The sequence below is a fragment of the Haliaeetus leucocephalus genome, unplaced genomic scaffold, assembly GCF_000737465.1.
Source record: "Haliaeetus leucocephalus isolate CR32 unplaced genomic scaffold, Haliaeetus_leucocephalus-4.0 Scaffold848, whole genome shotgun sequence".
NCBI lineage: Eukaryota > Metazoa > Chordata > Aves > Accipitriformes > Accipitridae > Haliaeetus > Haliaeetus leucocephalus.
In genome coordinates, this window is record NW_010973284.1 from 9,881,954 (window position 1) to 9,907,498 (window position 25,545).

The window sequence follows — 25,545 nt, forward strand, 5'->3', positions numbered from 1 at the left end:
GGGGGCCTTCGCGCCGCCCGCGGGGCACCCGGAGCCGGCGCAGCCCGGCCGTGCAGGCGCGGTCAGCGCGGGGTGGGAAGCGCTGGGTATTAATCGGGTGTGAACGGGTGCTCTAGTGAGCTGGTGGGTTTGGGGCGCTGAATGGTGACACACGATAGGCACGTGCCAACTGGAGGTATTAACCGAGCTAATTATACTCCTGCAATTCCTGTGTGTAAGCAGAGCCAAGGTAGAGCTGGATACTTTGCAAACGTCTGGCAGCAAAGGCAACCTGGCGCTGGAGCGGTGCCAGGCCCGGCCGGCACAAGGGAGCGTTGGCAGCGCAGACCGGCCAGCTAGAAATGTGGAAAAGTGCCCCCGTGGCCAGCAGACGTTGTCGATAATCCAGCGCCGTCGTGCTGAGGACTGGGAGTTGACAGTATAGCTTTAGCAGCAAATGCTTTCAAGTGTGGACAAGGCTGAATGCTTGACAGCCTGTCTAGGGATACCGACCTCCCCTTGGCTGGGACTGGATCGTGTTGTGCTAAATGCTTTTTAAATGTCTAAGTGCCAAGGGGCAACCTTGGAAGTAAGTACAACCCACCCAAAAGAGCTCGTAGCCATCCTCAGAGACAACACTCGTGCCTAAATTAAACCTTAAGTTCACTGTATGTTTTTCTCCTGATACGCATTTCCTTCGGTGTCATGCTGTGGGCACACAGCAGCCCTGAAGGTCTTACCAAAACACCGCTCCAACACAGATTTTTCTGTGATTTGCTGCCTCTCTGACCTGCTCAGACTCCAAATTGCCATGTATACGGACCAGAACCCCCAAAAGTGGATTAAAATTACAGCAGGCACAACACTCGGCCTCCTACAGATGGAGGTACCAACACAGACAACTGTCAGGTAACGGTTTTGAGACAAACTCTGCATTCCTGGCCTTTCTGATGGCCTGGTAGCTGCACTTGCTATCTGTTAGTCAAGAAAGACCAGCTTTCTCCTATCAGGAGACATGAGCCAGTCTTTTTATGATGACAAGTGGTAAAATGTTGCCATGAGCAGAAATGTGTAGGCAGGAATGTTTGATGACATAATTGCTACTGTGGACTGAGATTACTTATTAAAACTGGCAAAAGGGCAACAATGAGCTTTTAATTGGAAGGATCAGAATTTCTTGTGCTCTCGGAAATAAACCAGGTCAGAACAGGCAAAAAAGAAAAAAAAAAAAATTGACTTTTAACTGGGATACTTTACAAATGAAAATGGCAACATTGCTGAGAACAAGAAATGCCAGGACTGTGGGGGAAGGAGTTGCCAAGCTACTGCGCAGAGTAAGCTCAGATTTGTTCAGTGGTGCAGCTGGTTCTTTTCCTTATTTAACAACTATTTTGCCCTTGAAAAACAAAATTTAAAGTAATGGAATCCCAAAGGGCAAGTGCCTGGGCAGGATGTTATTTGGACTAGATGATCTTTAAAGGTCCCTTCCAACCCAAACCATTCTATGATCCTATGATTTACCATCACTAGGAGGCAAGCCAAGCCTAGGCAGGGCCTACGCAGCTCTCCTGCTATAGGTATCAATGGAATGAGTTTAAAAAAATGAAAATAAAAAGGCAGAAGAGCACCTCAGCGCCCAGGAATTCACCTTTGACTAGCTGCCATTTAGCTGCTGTCCCACCTGCCAAACGGTGCCCTTTACAAAGTTGCTTACCTGAAGCTGCATTAGGGCTACCTGGTACAATTAAGGAATGGAAAATTTTCACTAGGGGGAAGAAAAAAAAAAAAAAAAGCCAGCAGTAACTACCCAGCTCGACTGCTCAGTGTGAGTATGGTTGGTCTGTCAGAGAAGCTCCAAAGGAAAGAGGCCAAACACTGCCTTTTGGGCAGTGGTCTCAGGACCATTCCCATCAGATCTGGAGCACAGCGTGACACCATGAAGCCAGGCTGATACCAGAGGGAGGGAAAAGTCTCAACCTGATAGCAAAGAAGATAGGGCAAAAAACTGCCAGCTAGGATTAATCCTTTCTGGCCAGGGAAAGCTGAGCACTGCAGCTGGGGCACGGGAAGAGGCAGCGTGGCTCTGGCTGGACCACAGCACAAGCCACGGCGCTGGCTCCAAAGGCAGACTGGGTTAGCATCCCTGTCTGCCCACTGTATGTGGCTAGTCTTTTTTTGTTTTTCCACTTTTATGTTGTGAGATATGCAGCTATAAAGGGAAATAAAAGAATAAGCACTTTTAAACTGATATGCCTCCATCCCCTTTGAAGCCGCGTTGGCTGTGTGAGGAGGCCGGGGGAGTGGGACTTCCCCCACAGGCAGCAGCTGCCTTTGCTGCTCTCTGACCTGGCTGTCCCCTTGGGGCCCGTCCCCTTGCCAAGGCGGCACGTCCTCACACTCTGGGAGCCTCCTGGCCCTCTCTGCACGCTGAGCCTTTCTTGGCCCTGTGAGGCCAGCAAGGGACTTCAGCCACAATGGCTTCACCTCCACAATATAAGTACCTGCAGAGTGTCCACCCAGCAATAACCTTGCTGCAGAGGCCAGGGCTTGCCCATGTTATTCCCGGTGTGGTCCGTGCTGAGCCAGTTGTTCTCTCTCTCTCTCTCTCCCTCCTCCTGTCTACCCAGCTTGTAGGTAAGCTCACTGAGCACCCGAAAGGGTCACTTGGTGCCTTACATGTGGCAGGCAGAGAAGTGGAGCCCACAGAGGCAGTCAGTGGGGAGTGTTTGTTCCCTTGCATTTTCCCTGGGTCGCTTGTAAAGGGTTTGGGCTAAGAACACGACATCAAATGGGGAGGGAAGCCCCAACTGTTCTCGGACAAGGGGAAAGAAGGTACATGCACTACGTGCTTGTGCTTATGTACAAGTATTCTGGCAACTGCTGTTTTCGGTGAGAGCAGATCACTGCATCTGAAGCCACACACAGACTAGGGGTTTGTGCTGTGCGCGTGGCAGTGCCTGGTGAGTGCTCAGTGAGCGGCACATCCGTGTGGTGCAGCTTCGTCACCAGCTGCAGTTTAGCGGCACAGCCAAAGCATTCTGGCTGCAGCGCAGGCAGGTGCTCGCTGCCCGCTTCCCAGCTGGCTGGCTTCCTAACGTGCAGTGGTTAGCACAGCGTCCTTCCTCCCCAAACGCACCTGCGTATGAGCAGGTGCATGCTTGGCCACATGGCCTTGCTATCCTGGGCCCTGGCAGCGATGCAAAGCGTCCCGATGCCAGCGGTGCTGGCACGTGCACGCGTGCACGCATCTGTGCACGTGTGCTGCCTCGCAAGGGCAGGAGCTCGCTTCAACCTTGGATTTGCATCGAGTAGGGCTGCCCAACAGCAGAGCCAAGAAAGGCTCCACCAGCCTCAGGTCACCCCAGGGGTGAAGCACTGGGGTAGGAACCAGCCGGGTGAGGGGGAAACACCATTTTGCATCTGGCACCTGCTCAGGTGCCGGTCTGGCCTGGCAGGAAACGCCACGTGTGGCTGAGCTCCAGCAAAGTCAGCGAGGAGTCGGTAAGAAGGTGTGCATAGTCACGTCGGGGAAAAGCTCATCAGGCTGTCTGCCACACGCTCCCACCCATGGTGGGAGCACACGCTGGTCAGGGCAGATTTGGCTTCCTCAGGAAGGATGGACAGGCCATGGGGCCCTGGCCCGTGTAGTTCTGCCCTTTACACTGGCCTTTCCCTTTCACGCTTGTGCTGTTTGCAGGTGCTGCTCTCTCTAGGAGCCAGCACCGACCCGGGGGTTTGCAGTTCACACGTAGGCAGGGCTGGGGCTGGCCGGCCCACGCAGAGCGGGCACAGCCGCATGCCTTGGCGGGGGTTTCACACCTGAACATACTCGGGTGCTGCTCTGCAGTTAGGTGCCAGGCGATGGTTTTCCTGCTGAGCAGTAACTTTGCATACACAACTGTGCTCAGTGCCGCAGAACAGCTTTACTGCAGTGTCCCAGGAGGCTGGCAATGTCTCAGCCTCATCCAGGACAGATACTGCCACCAAATCCACCGCCACCGACCCCTCTCCTGCAAACCCACAAACAAAGCCCAGCCTGGTCCTCCAGCCAGCATGCTGGCAGGGAAGGGGGTGCAGGTAAACGCGCTTCCAGCAAAGCTCAGCATCACACCAGGACTGCATCCTGGGGTCCTCTGAGAATTTAATCACTGGCACTAGAGCTGGTGGGGAGGGCAGGTCTCAGGCCCCAGCCACCATGGCGACAGCTTGTGCAGAGCATGGCCTGGGCAGAAAGTGGCTACTGGCTTCTTCCTGCTGGGAATGATCTGACCTTTGGGAAGTGGAGGGGACCCGGAGAGGGCCATGGCTGCAAAGACAGGCTTGGCAGGAGCTGTTTCTGGAGGTGCCAAGGACCGAGGACTCTCGGTGTACCCCGGTATGGCTGCAGGTGGGCAGGAGGTGAGCACGTGCATGCGCAAAGGGGGTTGTCACAGAAGGTGTCCGAGCTCCCTGCTGGCACAGGGTCCCCGTGGGAAGTGTGGGGCGCTCATGGCTGGGATGGACCCATGGGAAAGGACTTGTCTGGCCACAGGCTGGGGAGCATGCCCATCTCCAAGGGACTCTATGGCCTCTGCTTATTGCTGAAGAAACAGACAGCAAAGCCAGCTTGTATGAAACCCGATTATTCAAATTTATTAACATCAAGAATTATGCAATGATGCTGTAGATTTTTTTTTTTTTATTAACAAATAGAAAACAGACTGTATACAACAGTGACCCCTACAGCACTATGCATCCACAAGGTAAAAATGAATGTGTCCTCCAACATTACCAACCCTGGATTGCTGATTTCAACGTAGCTTGGATTCTTAACATTCGGAATACATGTGATAATACAATTAGATACCCTTCCACCACCTTTATTCATAACTCAATGCACTCGAAAGAGGGCTGCTCACTCCCTGTCTTTAGTGCAAGCGTGATATAATAAGGAGTATTAATATATAGTACCATTAAATTAAGTCCAGTAGTCTTGCCACATTGGTTCATTAGAACGTCCTGAAGTAGCGGAAAGTACAATATTCTAGTGACTTTTAACATTTGCAGGATAGCAGAAATTATAGATACACCCAACCTCTGAAGCCATGTGTACTCCCCTCCCCTTCCCTGCAGTACCCTGCTTTCCAAAGAGAGCCAGCCCGGCTCCGCTCTGGGGACGGCTGGGCTTGTGCTCCTTGCCTTTGTAAATGCTCTGATGCACTTCACTGGTGAGAGGTGACAGAATGGCGCTTGCACGCACAGAACCGCGGGATTAACAAAAAGGGCCGTGTCTCACTCTTTCCATCCCCTCCTCGGGGAAGCATGGGACCCACTTGCTTCTCCTGCCCCCTTCCCGGCGAGACACACAAAAAGAGGCTCCAAAGCCCGGAGCTCGGCATTTCGGGTCTCTCACAAACAAGGCAACGACAACTCATGTCATATCGGGATCTGCCAATACACACGGTCACTGGATTGGTTTAACACGCACTGTAATAGGACTGAATAGTTTCCAGCTGACAAAGGGGACCGCTTCTCTGGCGACCCCACATGCCCTCCCAAACCCAAACCTACTCAGGAAATAATTGGGGGGGGAGAAAGGGGGCGGGACGGAAGGCTAAAAAAATAATTGGTAGCTTAGGTCCAGTTCCATGAAATTTCATATTCTACAGAGGATTAAAAAGCAGCCTACAGGGAATGGAGCCGGGCAGGAACCACAAGCCAGCTGCTGCAAATTACCAAGGAAGCTGCACTAAAATGGGCAGAACCAGCAGTGACTGGGCTGAAATAAACACAGGGCAGTAAAAAATGTAAAAGCAAAAGGAAATTAAAAAAAACAACAACCCAACTCCCAAAGGTTTGGTGGGTCCAGTTCTGCCTGGGCAAAACATTAAGACTTGCAAAAAATAAAAAATAAAAGAGAGGAGATTATAAAAACCACTAGTAACTATTTTACATGTTTAAAAAAAAGATCCCATTCCACCCACCTAAAGCCTCGCTGTGAAATGCAGTCGCGTGAGAGAGGGCGAGAGATGCACATGAGCAGAAATTCAGCCAGAGACTGGAAATGCTTTTGGAGTCGGATTCCCTCGTTTGGCGCTGGGGCGAAGTTCCTAAATACCGTGGTCAGAACTGGTTGGCGTGGAGGTCTCCTGCCTGGGCAGCACCTCCATCTGTACAGAAGGACCGAGGAATGGGCGGCTCTGGCTCAGAGGGACCCGTCTCCACTCCTAGACATCCCCACCGCGACTGGAGGAAAGCACTAGTTACGTTGCATAGTGGTCGAAGCTGCCGAGATACTCCAGTGCCGCTCTGTAGCACAGCTGGTACTGGTCCTGCAAGGCAGCAAGGCGGGAAACGTGAGAAGTGGGGACGCAAGGACATTGGGCAGCAGGGTTCAACATCCAGAGACATCGGCTCCCCTCCCTTCTCCCACAGATCTCCCACCGCCCCGGGGAGGAGGGGACACTCACCTCTGTCTGCACCATGGCTGGCCGCTGCGTCCGCAAGGTCTTCACCGTCTGAAACATGTCCACCACCCCCTCATAGCGCATCCTCTCCAGCACGATGCTGAGTGTGATGAACACACCTGTGCGCCCGACCCCAGCGCTGTGTGGAGGGAGCAAGAGGTGTAGTTAGAGACCCGCCAGCCCCAGCGAGGCTCTGCAGAGCTCCTAGGAGCAGTGCAAGCTCATGGAGCATGGCGATGTGCTCAATGGAGCCAGGAGAGGCCACAGGGGCATTGCTAGCCAGAGGTGCCCTCTCAGCCCCATGGGGCCCACCAATTCTGCCTTGCCTCTGGGCCAAGCTGCCGTGACACCCTGCCCTGCCCACGGGCTCTTCCAAGAAGCTACAAATCAGTACCACCAGGGCACTGGCTTAATCTAGTCACCTGGCAGAAAGACTGCTGATGGCACCCATGGATATTACCGCCTCCTCGTACCCTACCTGCCTCTTGCCAGTGGTATGCAGGAGGGGCACCAAGTGCCAGGGAGCTGGCAGCTGCCAGGGTAAGTGAGGTAGCGGACATCTCCGAGGGCTGATGAAGGCAGAGGTGGGTGCTGATCTGTCCCCACTCACCTGCAGTGCACCGTGATGGGCCCATCCTGCCCAAACTGCTCCTTGGTCTTGTGCACCTGTCCGATGAAGTCGATGAAGCCCTCTCCTGTCTTTGGCACGCCCTGCTCAGGCCAGTCTGTGAACTGGAACTGGCGGATGGTCCGTGACTGGCCGTCCTGTGGGGACAGGGGTGTTAGATGTGAACCATGGGTGAGGGGCTGATCTTGCTCCCCTCAGTACTGGTGCTGCTGACCTGCTCTCAGACCGCCTGGCTCAAGCCAGGCAAGAGGGTGCACAGGCCACGGATGAGGCCAGGCACATCTTTCGCTGAGTGTTTGGGGCCTGCCTGTGCTCTCCCATGTTCACCCCAGGGCAGCTGAGCTGAGCAGGGCTTTGGGCCCCTGCAGGGTCTGTCAGGTCAGTGTCCTGGTCCTGTTTGGGACCCAGCTCCACTCCAGCATCACGTTTACTGTCACACTGGGTCCTGCGCCCAGTCAGATGCTGCACACGGAGACTCCAGGTGCAGGGGAGCCTGTGTTAAATGCTTGCCCAAGTATGCAGCACAGGCAAGGCAGGGTCTGATGCTGATACGGATCCCTGAGCTGCTCACCAGGGCTGCCACAGCTAGCAAGGAAGGAACTTGTAGTGAGAGGAGCAGCAGGTGGGGGGCAGCAGCCCCTTCTGCCTGCAGTGCAAGGGAGCACCTTGCTTTCCAGTTCCTCCAGGAGCTGCTGCACACTCCCTTCACTGGCCTGGGCACGACAGAGGCACAGGAGGCAGGCTGAGCTGGGGAGCCGGCAGCTGCACTCACCCTGGCATCCGTCACCTTGAACTCCCGGAGGATGTACTGTGGCATGTTGTACTCTGCCATGGGGTCCACCACGAAGTACTGGTACCGGGCAGAGCGCTCCGCAGGCCAGTACTGGTGGCACTTCTCCTGTGGATGAGGAACATGGTAAGATGTTAACACCGAGAAGCTGCTGCTCCTCCCTCCCACTCCTTGGGACCATATGTGGCTGTGGGGCCACACGGTCAGCCACAGGACATGCCAGTGGGAGGCTGGCCCAGAGTGGCTGGTGCTGGGGACAGACTAGGGTGAGCTGAGAGGTCGTGTCCACAGACAGCAGCCACACAGCCCCTTTCTCCCCCCGGCAGGATTCGTACCCGGCCCATCTCACGCAGCTTTGTCAACATCACCACGATGGTGGAGTTGTGCTCCCAGAGCATCCGCCAGAAATCCTCTGTGGTCTCGGCCAGCGGTCCCTGTGTGGCGATGTAGGCCTTCTGCTGCCTGTGACAAACATAATGGTGCTCAGACCAGCTCCTGGGAGATGGGCAGCAGCTGCTCCTGGGGGCTGGTGGGCTGGGAGAGCTGGAGGCAGGGGCCCTGTGCAGCACGGAGCACGGCTGGCAATGCAGCTGCAGAAAACAGGTCTCTAGGACTAGCCGTGGACTCTGGGGGAGGGATGAGCCCGCCCAGCACGTCTTCTAAGTGCTCCCCACAGATGCAGTGAGCACCACCAGGTGCAGGATCCAGAAAGGCTGCTAGTCCTTGCTGGGGTGACACTGTCCCCAGCCCAGCCTCTTGCTGTTGCTTGTCCCCAGCGCTGCTGCACTGAGAGCCTTGGACTCCAAGAAGGGCCAGCTCCGGCGTGCTGGTTCTTTGGCTTGCCGGGCGCCCAGCCTGGCATGCCACGCCACGCCGCCTGCGAGAGACGGGTCTGGCGCCGCACGGGTGGCAGAGACACGGTCTCGCTTCACCACGGCGGGGCGCTGGAGCCCGTGGGACGAGGGGCCGCATCCTCCCACCCAGCATTTCATCTCTCCGCTGGTGCTAAAAATTAACGAACATGCTGCAGGACAGCTGTAATGTGCAGGATGAAGACAGGGGCTGCTTCAACGTGGATTTATAAGACATCATAAAAAGCAGGGAGTGGGGGTGCAGAACGAAACAAAAGAGCTAATAAAGATGCCGCATCAGTGATGTCTGCAGGACCTGGGGCCAACTGATCTCTTTAGATAATACCGAGAAGACTGCTCAGTTCAAAGGGAAGGATGGGAAGAGATAACAGTGCTCTTCGGGGACGGGGTAGGTAGCACATGAGATGGTACCACCTGCCTGCTGGCAGCCCTCCCTCCGTAGCATCACCAAGGGGCAAAACCAGCACCGCTCTTAACCAGCTCTGGAGCCAGGACACAGTGGCTGCAGCCCGCCTGTCAGACACAGACACGGGGCTGCCGGGGTGGGCGCGCAGGCAGGTGGCCACATTAATGACGCAGTGCTGGACGGCTCGGAGCCACGCAGGCAGGAGGGAGCGGAGGCTGCTCCCTAACAGCTTTTCTCCGGCCCCCTCATCCTTCGTTATTACTTTGTCCCACTCTGGGGGAGCCTGGCTCACTGCGGTTTTGCTGTGTTGGGATGCTCCCAGGGTTGGTCCCCTTCTGCTCCTTGCCTACTCTTGCCTCCATGTAGCCCTTCCCCCAGGAACCCTTCCTGGGCTCAGCTGCTGGAGCAGGGATGGAGGCACAGAGCTGCTGGCCTGGCTGCACCGACATCTGTTCCCTTTGGCAGTGCCTGTTGCTCCTGGGAGGTCACTAGCCCATAAGAAGCGTTTGGGCAGAGCCAAGCTGGAGGGGGACCGTGCTACATCCATCGTTGTATCCCCCAGTCCTGCGCTGGGTGACCCTACTGTGATGGTGCACAGACAGACGACAGGAATGAGACTTGTATGTGTGTCTTTGGGATTTGGTCTGGATTATTGTCTGGGGATTGGCTGGGAAGGAGATGTGTCCACTGGGCTGTTTCCCTGCATTCTCCTCTCCTGCCACTTTGCATCTGAGAATGCGATGCCAGCAGTTAGATACAGAAACCGTAAGTATTATTGCCCCACTAGATCTCAATTTGTGCTTTCTAAAAGATATCCTGGGGAGCAGAACCCAGTGATGGGCTCTTCAGCGTTCAGCACCAGCCTTGCCTGAGGATCCACAGACTCCCCCAAAATCAAGGTAAGGGACAGTGAGCCTTGGGCTGCTGCCTGGCTCAGCCATGCATTGCAAGCATACTTCTACCTCTGGCTGCTACAGCTAGTGAGGGGGGGACAGGTTTGCGTTAGATGCTGTAGATATAAAACACATGCCAAAGGATGCCTACCAGAAGATCCTATAAAACTCCACAGGACGCAGCACAACCTCCCACCCCAGCCACATGGGCACGTCTACAGCAATACAAGCCAGCCTGGCAACGCTCACTCACTAGCAGTCTTCACATACTGTAACTATACGTGCTGGAGCGTCTGAGAAGATGGAAATAGATAAAATGCAACAAAGCGATCCGCAGCCCACCTCTAGGCAGCCAGCACCAGTCCTTGGGAAAGAGAAGAAGGCAGCTGTGCCCAGGTTTCCAAGCAGGCAGGACAGGCTGGCCCAGGCACCTAAAGTGACCCTTACTTACCTGTACCCATCTATGAAGCTGGCATTGATGTAATCAGAGCCCTCGACACCCCGGATGGGTTGCAGGCAGACTCTCGTCAGCTCGTATGGCATGATGTTCACGAGGCGGTTCTTGAATTTGTTGCACGGGAGGTTGGCACTGATGAAACGTGAGGTATGTGCTTTAGAGTTGGCCAGCAGCTGAAAGAGGAGGAGACATGTCAGACCCCTGCTGGGGATGGAGCAGTGTGGGGGCAAAATCAGGACCCGGACAGCAGGGCAGGCAGGAGTCCCTCTGGGCATGCAACCACGCTCCCTCCTCTGACTGAGGGACAGCCGCTGGGGACCAGGCCTTTCCGGACCAGATGAAGGGCTCTGCCACCACGTTAGGAGGAGGCTGCACCCAGCTGCTCTATTTCCCAGTAATCAGTCTGGTTTTCAGTACTGCGTTGGCCCCTCTGCCGTGGCATTGCACACCTAGGTACGGCTCAGCCTTGCTGCTGGCTTTCGGTGCACAGCTGTAGGTGACAGCAGGGGGAGGAGAGCCTGCACCGACTCACTGGTGCAGCCCCCAAGCCACACATAGTGGAGACCCACAGCAGCTCTCTGACCCACAAAGGGGCAGGACATGAAGCTCTGTACCTCGCTGAACCAGGGACACACGCTTGGTGGCATCACGGAAGGAAAGCTTTCCATCTTCCAACAATGTCTTGCTATTTACTTCTCACCCCAGAAGAAACCCAAGAAAAATGTGAGAATTGTGACAGTTTTAGGTAAAGAAGATCTATTCTGGGTTACTGTAAGAGATTTTATGGTTCTCTTTGAGCCCTGTAAACTAGAGTCATGGTAAATGTGTTACTTCGATCTGCTAGCAGAGACATTCAAACAGAAGTTCCTCTTTTTTTTTTTTTCCCTAGCTTTCTCTTTTTTTTTCCTTTTTTTTTTTTCTTCCCCAACAGACTCTCTCCAGCACCTTCAGAGCCATCCTTCTCTCTGTGTGTGGCCGCTGGTCCTTGGCAGAGGCTCCCTGCAGAAGGACAGGGTTGCTCTTTGGGGAGTGATGCAGCCACGTGAGGCCCTCCCATATCCTGCTCCCCATGGTTTCCCATGCAGTGGACACTGCCAAGGTACCAAGAGGGACAAATTTTATTACTGTTCTAGAGACCCTTGGAGAAACATCAAATTTCTGTCTTTGTTACAACAGAGTTGCTAGAGTTGAGTCTAATTCTGTGGCTCTCTTGAGGGGTTTCTCAGGGCAGGTGTCACCATGAGATACTAATGCAGCATGTTCTACTGTCCCAAGCCCAGGACACCAGCAGCTCTGGTAACCACAGGACAGAGCTGCTCAGCTATTCCCAGTTTACACAGAACGTCAATATTTTGCCTCTCATGCTCCGTTGTCACTTGGAGGGAATCCCCAGGGTGAAGCTGTATTGCTGCAGTTCATTTCACAGCCTGCAAGGTCTGCTGCCTCCCTGCATGAGCTATATTCCCCTGCATGAGTTCACTGGACTAATGCACCTCATCTGAGAATATGGGCGCTTACCAGAGCTCACTTCCATCTCCAAGGCTGTAATAAATATCTGCAGTTGGCATTCACAGATACAGATAGTAAAATGTAGGCTTGGCTTCTTAAAAACAGTGTGCCTTAAAACACTGCCTTCACCAATTCTAGACACTGAGGCTTGGTGTCGAGGTGGTTAAAAGATAACAGAGCTCAGCATTGAAGAGATGAGACTATAAACGTCTCACATATTTAAATTGGAGCCGTTTCCAGACAAGTTGTTCACAGTAACATCAATTATCACTAACACGATCTGCATCTGATTTCAGATGCAGCTCCCGCTGCACAGTGAACCTAGAGCAGAACGTGCTGCTGAGAACTGCGCATCCATCTGCCTTTTATATCCTCCCCAGAAGCTGCCAATCCAGGGGGGACCATGGCCGACACAAGCTTTACAATGCAGATGTATTTTAAATCACTGCCTACCTGGTTTAGAAACACACAAAAGAATAACTGTCTGTAATGATCCATGGCTCTCCTCTCCCAACCCCTGGATGAGCAGTCCGCTGGGGCCGTGTGGGCAGAAACAGGGTGCCGGGGAAGGAGGGTGCTTGGGCTTTGCCACCAACCTTGAATTCCAGCTCCATTGCAGTAACGCTCTCGCCTGGTGGCACCTGGGTCAGCTTCTGGATGTGAGCAAAGAGGTTGCGTGCAGGCACCTCGGTATTGCCACACGTGGCTGCCTCCAGCAAGGCCTCATGGATGAAGATGTACTGGTCCTCTGTCTGCACCATGTAGTTGCGCTGAGAGCGCATGCACGTCACGTGGCCGTAGATGTCCACAGTCTTCTCATGCTTCATCCGCTCCAGCATGGCATCAATGACAATGAAGCAACCAGTTCGGCCCACACCGGCACTGCGGGAACAAAGCACGCGGCCCGAGATGACACTGTCTCCTACAGATGCCACGCAAGCTCTGCTCTTGCTTAAGAGAGCACCCGGACCTAGAGCACACAAAAGGGGAGTAAAGGCGGTTCCCCACACTGAGGGCTAATGAGCTGAGCCCCAAACGACAAATGACAGGAGGAGTGAGGGAGAGAGGCACTAGAGAATGTGGGACACCACTCAGCCGTTCTGCTGTCCCCCTTTCACTGATGGAGCAGAAAGGACATGGTGTCACTCTGCTGGTCCCTGCAGTGGCTGGCAGCACCTCCACAAGCAAAGGAGAAATGTGTTTAACAGGCAGGAGAGTGACAGCATATGTGTGCATGAAGTCAGAAGACCTGAAGTCCATGCTGGGCCCCAGCACCAGTGAAGCCCATAATTTCAAGCCTGCTTGTCCCCTAATCTGGGTCACTGTTTCCTAACCCATAAAACAAGGACAGCCAGCCCAAGAGGGGAAAGCAGAAAGGTGAGGTCACACGTGTCTATGTTGAACCCTTTGCTCAAGCACTGGATGCCTCTCCACGTCTGTTGGAAGGGCGGTAGCAATCCCCAAACCACTTAACCTGAGAGCACACTGAAAACAACAGACATGCTGTTGTGACATGTAAACACAGGCAGAGAAAGAGAGCTAGACATTTCCTCATTTATGGTGCAAGTCAGATCCTTAACTGGGCTTTAATACAGCTTGTTTGTGTGTTAATTATACCCCACTCCCATCTGAAACAGAGCATGAAAGAAGAGCATTAAACACTGCTGGTAAGGCGTATGCTGGAACAGCAATGATCGAGTGGTTTGTTCAGTAATAGTCCCCACTCGGCCTGTGTAGATAAATCTTGCCTGGATAAAATGCTGAGCCTTAGCAGACTAATACTTTGCTTAAAGAGCTGCCTTTCTACTCTGTGAAAGAGTTCTACTATAAATACTACATACGAATGTTTGCAGAGGTCACTGCATGTGTGTCTGTCAATGATGTGCCTCTGGAAGGTACCACTTACTTATGCTGGGCACAGATCACTTCGTTTTTAAATGGTAGTTGCAGTTTTGCAGGAGAAAGTGTTTTCTGAGGCTCTCCATACAGCAGTGCTGTTTAATCTGACAGAGCAGTAGCAATACAAACGTCGCCACTGCATCACCGCTGCTGGTTGCTGTCTTGTTCCCAGCCCAAGCATGCAGTGCAGGTGATGCTGCCGTGAAACCTTCCCTGCAGAAACAGGAGACTCTACTTCTAGCTGGAGAGGTTAAAGCTCCTGCAGCCAGAAGGCACGTGCCCAGGCGCAGATTCACAAACACACAGTCCTACCTGCAATGGACAACCATGGGCCCAGCATCTGGTGGGTTACAGGCCTTGACCCGTCGCAGGAAAGCTAGGATCGGGGTGGGGTATTCTGGTACCCCGTGATCAGGCCAAGCCATGAACTGGAACTGTCGCAGCTCTCGCTTCTCACTGGAGCCATTCTGTTGAAGACAAAGAAGAGTTGTTTTGCCTGAGAACAGTCTCATCCTAGGACTGGAACCCACTGATGGGGTGACAAAGTACCCAGCTGGCAGGGTAACAACAGGCATGTAATTCTGTGTGTGATCACGTATGTATTGGGCTTTTGCCACTGAAAATTTGGAGGCAAAATGTAGGCTTCTTACAAGGCTTCCGTACACATAGATGCTCTGTGGAAAGCCAGGTGATACAGAGAGCAAAGCAGCCCTGCGGGAGCAGAGCAGACTGAAGGGAAGGTGAAAGACTCCTTTCTGCACAGCATGGGGTCACTACCCATGTATTCACTGCACATTCAGGGGAAAACGGGCACTGAGCATGGAAGGGCCACAGCAGCCAGTTCCCTTCCTGCTCCTCTGCACCATGGGTCTCTCTGGAATGGCTGATCAGGCTGTGTCTGCAGAGACTGCCCTGCTCCTGTCTCCTGTCTTGCGGCTGAGTGATCTATGCAGCAATGCAGTAGGACTGGCTGGGTGACCACTGGGGGCGAGATGCCTTCCTGGGGCGTGAGTGTGTCCCCATTGCACACTGCTGTGCTCTCTCTGCCAGCATGGTCCAGACTCAGTCACGCACAGAGGCAGCCCGCTGCAAAGCCTGTTTGCTTTGCTGTGACACGCTGCTGCTAGCACAGCCCCCAGGGATTTCCAAATACTAATGAGGTATGCAGCAGGCAGGAGAGAAGGGCACTCATACACATCAGCACGCCCCCTCCATTTGCATCATTAGTGACAGGAGTGCTAAAAATTCACTGCTTCCTATGTTGTCCCTCTAACGGGAGGACAGCTGTTACATGTACGCTCTTCAGAGGCAAGCATCACCCCTGCTCTGGGGTCCACCACAGCGTCTGAATGTGTAGAGGAATGCATCAAGTATCCTGGCCAAAATCCAGTGGTGGCCAGATGCACAACCTGTAGCCAGTCTCCTACTGCAGCCCAGTTGTGAGAAATGGCCCACATGTGGACTAGCCACATGCTTGGCCAAGCCAGGCACAGCCGGCGGCCTCTGCCTGTGGGCTGTGCAGCACCCTGCAGCACTGGGGAGCGGCTCTGCATTACCTGGAGCAGGAACAGCCCAGCCAGCGCCATACCTTGTAGAGTGCAAAGGTGCGGACGGTGTAGGTCGCCAGCTCGACTGTGTCCAGCAGGGTCACCTGGATCATCCCATAGGTTTCCGTACCCCGGCTCGGCCAGTACTGGTCACACTTTACCTGCAGGGAGGAGAGGAGAAGGGGTCAGTGCTTGGCTGCTGGCTGGGTATTTGGGGTGAGGAACAGGGCTTTGCCCTTCAAAGGGTAAAGACAGAAATGAGTCACTGTGCAGGAGGCCCCAAACACCCACATTTCCTTCTCCCGGAGTGTCCCAATCCCCAGCAGAAAGGCTGCACACCCTGGGCTCCTTTCCACAAGATTCAAACTTAAAGAGGGATTTTTTTTAATTTTTTTTTTTTTGTCCTGGAGCCACTGGTGGGAAGCAGTGAAGGGGGCCAGGCCACCAGACGCAGCAGCAAGAGCAGCACCAGGTATGAAGACAGTGTGCAGCAATTGCTAGCAGTGATTTGTGCCTGCTCTAATTTTTCTTCTCTGCATCCTGTTTTGGAAGATGGGGGTCTTCAGGGCTGTGCTTGCAGCACCCCCCTGCCTGAGCTCCACCTGGATGGAGAGAAGGTCAGCAGCTGTGGGTTCGTGGGAGGAGAGCTGGTGAAGCAGGGCAGGGGAAGCAGTGGTTTCTCTGGGGAAGGCTCTGCTCGAAGGGCAGCCGAGGTGAGGGAGATGCAGCCTGTACCCCCGCCAGCTCCCTGCTATCCCAGCCCAAAGTCCTTGACACACAGCACTGAACTGAGACAGGACACAGCTCTGAGTCCAGCATGGTACCCAACAATACAACAGGCACTACCTTTCCCCATAACGTCTGTAGTCAAGTCCCCAGGGTGACCCTGCCAGTGTGGCCCCCAGGCAGCAAACCACCCTGGTGAAAGATGGAACACAGCCCACGCCAGGCCTCCAGCCTGGATGTTGTGTCCACGAGGCTGACCCTGCCACCCTTCCTGCATTGCCGTAGACTCAAGTGCATTGAGCATCCCAGAGAGATGCCAATGTGCCCTTCTGGCTGGTAGCGCATCCCTGGAAATCTACATCCCCCAGGTGTTTAAAAAACTGCTCTGCAGCAAGGCATGGATGCCAGCTCAGACACAGACACAACTTGTTCTCCCTCTGTGAGAAGACACAGACTGTGGCCAAACCATCCCTTCAGCCCCTTCCTGCAAGCAGCACTGTCCCATCATGAAAACAACGCTCGTCCCTAGAGACTCCCTGTCCTGCAGCATCCTTTATATCCCCCTCCCAACTCCGCAGACAGAGCACTTTGAGCTACTGGTCACAGTTCCTGCTGCAGCCCACTTGGCAGAGAACCCTAACGTGTCCCCAGGGCCTCATCCCTCTGCCCCCTTCATCTCCCTGTGCATCCCTCCCTGCTCACCTGCTGATGCCCTCACCTTCCTCCTATTCACAGCTCAGTGTTTGAAAACTACTCCTCCAGTTTTGTTCTCTCCAGCCCTGAGCCTCCCTATTTCATCTGGCACCCAGCTCCCCTGCCTCATGGAGCCACGGTGCCTGGCTGACAGGAGGAAGTCTTCATTCCCACCCATGTGCACTGCACTGAAAATGGTTTCCCGCCCTAGGAGAGAGGAGTGAATGGAAGATCATCTGTGCTTGTCAAGGAATAGTAAACTTAATTATTAGCTGAGCATGTTTACAGGAGAATGTGTGGGAAGGGAAACAACAGGCTTAATTAGAAATCAATGAAGTTCTGCCTTTTAATTGAAGGCACTTTAAGCAGGGTGGGGCTTGTGAGAGCTAAGAGCCCTCATCCTCCACTGTGGCTGCTGGAGTGTGGTAACCTGGGGTCAGAGGGATGTATCTCTCCCTGCTTTTTTTGGAGTCTGCTCTCATTAAGTCCTGCCCTGGCAGAAGTGCCTGGAGCAGGGCTGCCTGATGGGGTACTGCAGGCGCCTGCACACCCAGAGCGGCTCTGCTGCCTCCTGCCCAGGGTCTCCTGCCATTCAGGCTGCTGTGCTGCCTTGGATCTGTGCTCCCAGCGTGGCAGGCCCTGCACAAATCTCAGAAGATTTCTCTCCCTCGCTTGGCACACAGCAGCCCGTTATTTCACACTGACTAGCTGCAGAGCAAACAACTTGGAGGTCAGAAACCTTATTTCACAGCTAAACTGATCCTATCCTCACAAGTGGGTGGCAGCTGCATCTGCATCTCCAGCCACCTGAGTTTGCCTTGCCTGGCTCCGGGATGATGTGACCTGTCGCTAAAGGAGGTGAGGAGAGGGCAGAATGGCATCCTGCAAATGCTGGGGACAGCCACTTGCTGTGTTGTCCTCAGTGTGGTTTGCAAGGGACGTTGCAGGGGAGCAGCACAGCATGTCCCCATGCCTGAGCCCACACCTCAGGGAGAGCGGTCCCCTCCTGCCACCCACATGCTACAAGGCCGTGTGTGTTCGAGCACAAAACAAACTTCAGAGGAGTTCCCTGTGTGGGATAATATCAGTGCCTGGGCTGGTAATTGAAAATTATTTATTCATGACCAGATAAGAGTCAGTCACATTTTCTGCCAAATTTACCCATAATGTTTATGCCCCATTTTCAAGCTCTGTAAATTTTATGCTGAAGCTGATGCACTGTAGCACTAAAGCAGATAAGAGATGTTTTCTTCTGGCAGTGCTTGCTTCTCATTAACTTAAGGAGCACAGTAATGTCCTGAACAGCCGTTTATCGCAGCTTTGCTGAGTGGTTCCGGTCCCTCCCCTTTGATGCCCTGTGCCCAAGAGCGGTCGGGCACCTCTCCTCAGCTAGAGAGCTGTGCTCTGCTCCCAGCGCCGCTCGCAAGCTCCAGATAGCATCGCTGCCAGCAAGAAGGCTGGAGGCAGACGTGGCTGCCAGGCCCCTCTTCCCCAGAGCCCTTGAGCACCAGCTTCTTTGCACCCCTGCCTGGGGACACAAAGTGGCAGGGGAGAGTCACAGCCCAGGGACAGCTGCTCGGTGCTCTGGGCTGGGACAGAACAAGCCATGGCACTGCTCTGGGAGACCTCGCTCTGCCTGGTTCTTGGGGATAGCCCAGGGTAGGAAAAATCCTGCTTTAATACCTCTCCCGTGCAACACACCCCAGCTGGGACATGCCACGCTTGCAGCTTCGGGAAAGCTAATCTACAATGTGTGTTTCTGAACTGCCACCAAATGATTCTGAAACCGATTGTAAAGCTTTGAAGGCAGCTAAATTGCACAATCCAGCCATTTCTATCCTTTATGTGCCTCTCGCTTTGTGAAAACATGAAAAAGGGAGGATGATTTGGACCATGAAGCCAGCTGAAATTGCAGACCATAAAAGCTGATGCTCTTTAAAGATTTTTTTCCCCCTGCAGCTCAGGAGGCCTTTAAAGCAGTGTCACCCCTACAGGGCTGCAAAGCTGCTGCTGGTCCCGGTTGGCTTATCTACACACAGCACTGCCGGTGGGGACTTGGGAGCTTGCTTGGGAAGGTAGAAGAGCCTGCTCTGTGCTGGGAATCTTGCCATGAGGCCATGCTGCCCACCCCAGGCTCTGCAGCTGGAGACACAGTCCTGTGCCTGCACCGAAGCCCCTGGGCAAACGGACTTTCAAGCAAGGTCACCCGTGGGTAACGCTGTACCACCATGTGACTGCCTGGAGCAGTCATGTCCCACAGCAGTGTGAACAACAGCAGGCAGCAATGCTGCAGGGACCCAAGGGGTTGCATCAGATGAGGTTTGAAGGCTCTGGAGTGGAGTAAACTGTAAAACAGTGACTCATGCTGAAAGCTGGGAGCAATGGACAGTGACCGGGATCTTCCTTGGTCCTAAAAAGATGTGCTCCTGAGTGAGCTCTAGCCATCACCGAAGGGGCATGAGGAAAAGCAGAGCAGGAAGGTGGCTGAAAGCCATCCTCCCTTGGAAGATGCTGGAGAAGCCAACAAAAAAACCCCAGAGAAAATAACCTCCTGCAAGCCACATCCCAGCTTCCGACCAAGGCCCTCCTGTGGGTGGGTGCCCTGAGGCACCTACAGGGTCCAGTGAACACATGGAAGGAAGCCCTTGCTGTGCAGAGCTGGTTTTACTCAGGGGTGACTGGGCTTCCCCACTGCCTCCCCTGGCAACCAGCCTCTCCTGCAGTGCGTGAGAAAACTGCCCATTTCTCATTAGTGCTGGTGATGTGCCAAAGAGCCAGCAGGGCATGGGCAGGTGGTGTCGGGGAGTGAATGCTGGGGTCTGGGTCCAGTCAGGTCAGCTCAGAGCACCTGGGCAGCACGCCCAGTCAGGCAGGCTGCCTGCAGCTTCTGCGAGAGCTCTGGTCACTGCCTGCCATGACAGGGATTCACAGTGCCCGTCCCATCACCAAAAGCCTGACCACATGCACCGTGTTTAGGACAGAAACCAATACTGTAGGAGTTAATTGCAGGATGACATGACAGGGAGCGTGCTGGAGGGAGATAATGCATGGCTCAGCAGCACAGGCATCTCAGGGAAAGACAAGTGCCTGTGGGGTCAAAGGAAACCCGTTATCTTTGAGAAACATGCACCTTGGAGTGCCTTCCCATAACTAAGCAGCCCAGAAGTGAGTCAGGACTCCGGGCATGGATTTACTTGGCAACCTAAAAGGGCTTTTCCTGATACTTCAAATATATGCTCCATCACTGAAATGTGAAGGTACAAAAAAGTCCCCATATAACCCCCAGCTGCAGAGAGCAGTTGATCAGCAGCTTCTGATCTTGCTTAGCCCATGTGCCAAGCACTGAGCCGCAGGACAGGTCAGGTTAATTTACCTCCCTGTTTGGGCTGGAGTGGGTGATGGTAGCCATCGGACAGAGCAGGCAGGGCTGCGCAGCAGGAAGCACAGTGCAAAGCTAGGGTTGGATCTCCAGAGGCAGCTCATCTCCGAGGAACACTATTTTTCCCTGCAGGCTGTAGGGCGTTTGTAGAGCCAGGGAAGCCCATGAACAAAGCCCATTTTTGTATATGGGAAAAGCAGATCTGTTTTGCCATGGTGATCGGTTGTTCCAGCTGCTTCCTCCCAGCCAGCGTGGGCTAGGACACCCCTGCGCACACTTTGGTGCTAAAGCTTTGAAACAGAGGGAGAAGCATGCAGGCAAAAGTTTTAACTAAACCCAAACTTGACAGTTTCTGCTTCTCAAGAAAGAGCTTATTGGGCTAAAAATAACCAGTGCTTCACAGCTTGAGTGCACAGCCCCTTCTCCTGCCGTTGGCATAGCAACACTAAAATATTCTGCAAGTACAAATGCTCACCACTAAAATTTACTTTTAGGAACAAATTGAATCACGAGAGCCAAAAGCTGCCTCCTGCTTGGGCAGGCTTTGCCCAAAGGGTGCATCTGGGCATGGGAGCACTCCGGTCACAGCTTACGAACTCCTGCTTCAGGGGCTGAGTAAGAACCTCTGTCACAAGACACCATAAGCATCATCCGCAGAGAGGGCTCCTGGTCCTTCCTCTCCGCCTTGCGCCTTCACCACGGTTTGCAGGCAGCTTTGCATTTGTTACATCAGCATATCTAATCTTGGCAGTATGAGCTGATCGTTTATACATGTTGTCATTGGACAAGGCACAAATTAGTCTTGTTATTGCAATGAGGCCCTGTCAGGCTGCAGGATGCTGCTGATACCACCTACCCATTGCAACTTCTCAGCTTCTGGGATGCAGCCCCCAAGCTTTCAGGGACTGTCAACACTCCCCATGTCAGAGCTCTCCTTTCTCCCTTTGGTGTGAGTGATGTGGGCAGGGAAAGGATGGGTGTGCATGCAGACATGCAGGCAAGACAGGGGTTAATGAGCAGTGAAGTGACAAGAGGTTTTGCCACCCTTTTGCCCCACAGGGATATGTTTACAAGGCACTTGTTGCTGAGGTCCCTGCAGCCATGAGCCACACCACTGGACCTGCCTCTCCCTGGATGCCATTATGCTGTAACGTGTTCCCATCCCTCTCTCCTGCCCCTCTCCCAGCTTCAGAAAAGAGAGGAAGCACACACTGTACCCTGGACTTCTCCTCCAGCCTGGTCATCATGACTATAGTTGCTGTTCTCTGTTCCCACACCATCCTCCAGAAGTCGCTGAGGGTTTCTGGCAGAGGTCCCTGTGTGGCGATGTAGGCGTTCTGCTTCCGATACCCATCAATGTAATTGGCATTGATGTAATCACTGCCTGGGACACCTGCAGAGAAAGAGAGCGAAGAGTTACTCCAGGGGCAGCCCACGACCCTGTGCCTGTCGCTCTGCTGGGCCCGGCAGGCAGGGGAAGAGGCTGGCATGTTCACAAGGCTCTTGACAAGTCTCCTTTAGAGGGTGATGCCAGAATCTCTCCCAGAGATCCTGCAAAGGACAGGGATGGTGCCTGAGAAGAACCCTTTGTAACTCCCACATTAATGCAACAAGCAGAGAGACAGCTGCCACCCGCAAACAAAGGGAAATTCACAGGCAGGAATATTAAGGAGCTCGTTTGGCCCCAAGCAACTGATTGAAATAATTGTCTTAAATTCACCAGCTATTTGTTATGGTCCTACAGCACCTTTTAAAAATGTGGCTGCCTCATTAGCTTGTCTCTGTTAGCAGGGGATGTCAGGCAGGGATGTCCTCCCATCCCTCCTGCAGGGACAAGTACCGCAGAGGAGCCACAGACCTTCCTCCCACCACCACTGAAACCCTCCTCAGTGTCAGACCCCCCTCTGCTGCCTGCCGGCAGAGGCTGCTCCAGCTCCCACTCTGCCTCCACCACTTTAAGGAAAGGACTTGTAAAGGCCTTTAAAATGCAAACACACAGTTACTAAAATAAATGCGGCAAAGCAGAGGCCTGGGGCTGTTTCCAAACCCTGCTCAGCTTGGGCTGCCCGGGGTGCAGGGAGGGAAAGCAGCAGGAATCTCCCTGTCTCCCAAGGACAGAGCATCTGCATTTCATTAGAGGAAGGAAATATAAAGCTAGGGGTCTCTCCCTAGCCTTTTTGTCCTGGGGAATTTTCTACAGGTCCCAGCAGTCTCCAGCAGAAACGAAGTGCTGGCAGCTCTGGGGGAGCAGCAGCAGCTGGAGTGCAGTGCCTGGCTCCCTTGGCATGGGCGGCAGGGACCTGGCAGGGCGCTTTGGGAACGGTTCCCGGGAAGACAGACACTACTTACAGCAACTGAGTCAGGCTGGAAACCAGGGATTCCCCCGTGTGCTCATCCCACAGCTGTCTAGCAGGGTTTGCCCATGATCAGGCATGCCCGGCTTTTGCATAGCTGCTGCTGCTTAACAGGCCTTGCTGTGAGGGACCATTTGGACCCCCTCCTCCTCCCACAGAGGATGAGTGGTACATTAGCATTAGAAAAGACTCTTGCATCCCAAGAAAAAGGACCCTAGTAACTGTAGGGCCACCTGTATGCAAAGCCAGGCCCCAGTCTCTTCCCCAAGCAGCGGTGCATTGAATTAGCTGCATCTCCCTCATCCCCCATGAGTGGGCTCAGTTCTGGTGTACAGAGCTGGGTGCTAATTTGTAAAACAACGGGAACAGGTGAGCCTGGGCTTCAGTACCTGGGCTCCAGCTCTTCTGTGTGCAAGGGGACTGCAAAGCAGGCACTAAAACCATGTATGAGTCCAGACTCCAGAGATGAGGGGCTGGCTCTTAGAGCCGTGGGAGTCACTGCTATGAACACCAGGGCCTGACGCATCTCCCATGGAGCACAGAGATGTGTGGAGCCTAATGCCCCAGGGGAAGGGGCACCCCTCATCCTGCGCAGCTCTGGGAACTTACTTGGGGGCAAACACTAACAAGCCCCAGAGGAAGTTACTGGCCCTGCAATGGTGTTGGGACAGAAGACGGTAGGCCTAACAGTGCCATGTCCCACCATGTGCCAAGGGAGGCAGGCGAAGTCACACAGCAGGGCCAGCAGTGAAAAGGGAGGCTGCTGGGACAGGCATCTCTGCTGGCACCAGCAGTAGCAAGAAGCGACCACACGGGGCACACTGCTCTGAGGACACTGGGAAAGCAGGGGCAGCTCTGCAGAGCCCTTCCTCTCTTCTTGCCAGTCAGAACACACACTTGCTCATGCTGATGCTGGATGTGTTTCCTGGTGCTTGCCCCTGCTCGACTGAGAACAGGGAAGAAGATGGTCCCCTGCTGCAGCGAGGTTCAGCAGTTTGCTGGGGTGTCCACTCCAGAGTCACTCTTACCATCGATAGAGGTCAGGATGACACGTGAGTGGTCATAGGCGATCACGTTTGCATAGCGGTTTTTCGGTTTATTCACTTCCAGGTTGGAGTTCTCCCAGGTGAACTGCTGCCCCGGATCAATGGACTGTGGAGGGAAAGAGAAGGCGGGAGTCAGGAGCGGTTCCAACACAGTGGGATGCTGCAGCACACGTGTGTTTCAGTCAGGAAATCTGTGTCTCCCCACGCACCTCCCCCCAAGGCCAGATGCAGCTTCCATGTGTGTCCCCAGCAGCAGGTCAAGCCAGACCACACCGAAACCCAGTCCCCAGTGGGACCTGCCTCCTGTGACCTGCAGGCAAAGCAACCCCGCACTAGGGCAGCCTGCTGCAGATGAGCCTTCACCTCCACTCCCACTGCCCGCTCATCCCTTCCTCTGGAGCTACCCGTCAGCAGAAATTTGGTCATATGCCAGGACTCCACAGAGACCTGACTGCGCAGTTCTTGACCTAGCGGTTTTATTAGCTGTTGAACCGCAGTCTCCTGAAATATAGCAAGCCCTGGGTGTCTTGTGCCCCAGGAGCTTTGGGTATTAGTGTCCTGCAAGACAGCCTATGAGCTTTTGCCAGGGAATAGTCATGAAAATTGATAGGTTACTATCCACTGCTCTAGCTACTTATGCAATGTAAACATCTCTCGTTTGAGTTAATAGAGTGACAAGGAACTATAAACCTGGAGAAGAGATGTGGTTATAAATCTTGGCCAAAGGCCTGCATGCTATGCAACTGCCTGAAAAGCACACATCCTGATCCCACCTGTGTCCTGGCCTCGCACGCCCAATACTTCTCCCACGAGCCATGCGTTGGTGCGCCTGATGCATGGCTCCTCCATGGCCAGGCAGCTCCTTCGCAAAGCCTTTCCTATCGTCTTTGTCCATGCACAAAACAAGGTGAAAAAGGACCATCCCCAAAGCACCCCTCTGAGATGGGATGGCCTCTCTGTCCGAGAGGTGTGTGACGCACCCAGATAAGACAGCTGCCTCATGCAGGAACTTGGTCTGCACATGCAGCCCTGGGCAAGCCCGGGGCAGGCAGCTACAGCAGAAATCGGTCATCCCACGAACCCCCCGCCCCCAATATTACCAACATAGTCAAAGCCTTCTTAAAATAATGCTGCAGCTCAGGGTCCCCGAAGCTTTGCTGGCCCACAGGCAAAAATATCGAGCAAACAGGCCAGGGAAAGCACCACACGTTATTCTCTCTGCAGGCATCTGCGTTCACTGCTTGGCAGAAAGCCACGTCAGAAGGTTTCTCAGGCAGTAAAACGCCCGTGAGTCTGTCAGCTCTGGATCAGCTGTGAGCAAAAGGCTGAGCCGGGAAGCACAGCTCCCTGACTGGGCTGACCTGCACGGCCTTCACAGTCCCTCTGCTCAGCCCCATCAACCACCAGCTGTGCACAAGGTGACACCCATCGCTGTCCCCTACTCCTGTGCTGTTGAGCAGGCACTTCCCAAGCAACTGGCAGTGGGTGCAGGTACCGAGCACAGGCACTGCCTGCATCGCTGCACCAGCCCCGAGGGCTCTGCAGCACGTGCAGGGCAGTCACCCATCCCCACGTGTGGCCCACGCCACCAGCCCTCCCCACAGCAGCAGGCTGCCCACAGGCAGAGGGGCCAGCGCTGACGAAAACACGCAGGAGGATGTGACATCACAGCAATGCTAATAGGTAGTTTGGGAAACGTAGGATGTAAATAGACATTTCCTACAGAAAACCTGTAATTTTCTATTATCAGCGTAATAAGCAGGCAGCAGCAGCACTCAGAGGCGCTGCAGCAGGGATGGTGGGAGTGGAGACCGCAAGCACCACTTGTAGCTGGAAACCCACTGGCCTGGCTGCCACGGTCCCTGCACACTCCTCTGCCCAGGGACAGAGACGTCCCAGTGCAGCTCACGGCTCTCTGGGG

The 25,545-nt window shown here is 54.1% G+C and overlaps 1 protein-coding gene across 1 annotated transcript in view; it reads right to left on the reverse strand.

The window, feature by feature from the left end:
* Window positions 1-4,585: 4,585 nt before the first annotated feature.
* The window catches only part of PTPRF (protein tyrosine phosphatase, receptor type, F), a 295,930-nt gene continuing 274,970 nt past the window's right edge, over window positions 4,586-25,545 (reverse strand). The window contains exons 26-36 of the mRNA XM_010582510.1: window positions 23,607-23,730; window positions 21,442-21,617; window positions 15,468-15,587; window positions 14,192-14,346; window positions 12,577-12,862; window positions 10,466-10,644; window positions 8,179-8,305; window positions 7,826-7,951; window positions 7,036-7,190; window positions 6,429-6,564; window positions 4,586-6,290 (exon numbers count right to left, since the gene is read on the reverse strand). Of these exons, the coding sequence (XP_010580812.1) occupies window positions 6,222-6,290; window positions 6,429-6,564; window positions 7,036-7,190; window positions 7,826-7,951; window positions 8,179-8,305; window positions 10,466-10,644; window positions 12,577-12,862; window positions 14,192-14,346; window positions 15,468-15,587; window positions 21,442-21,617; window positions 23,607-23,730 (1,653 nt within the window). The 3' untranslated portion in view covers window positions 4,586-6,221. The remainder of the gene's footprint in view (window positions 6,291-6,428; window positions 6,565-7,035; window positions 7,191-7,825; window positions 7,952-8,178; window positions 8,306-10,465; window positions 10,645-12,576; window positions 12,863-14,191; window positions 14,347-15,467; window positions 15,588-21,441; window positions 21,618-23,606; window positions 23,731-25,545) is intronic.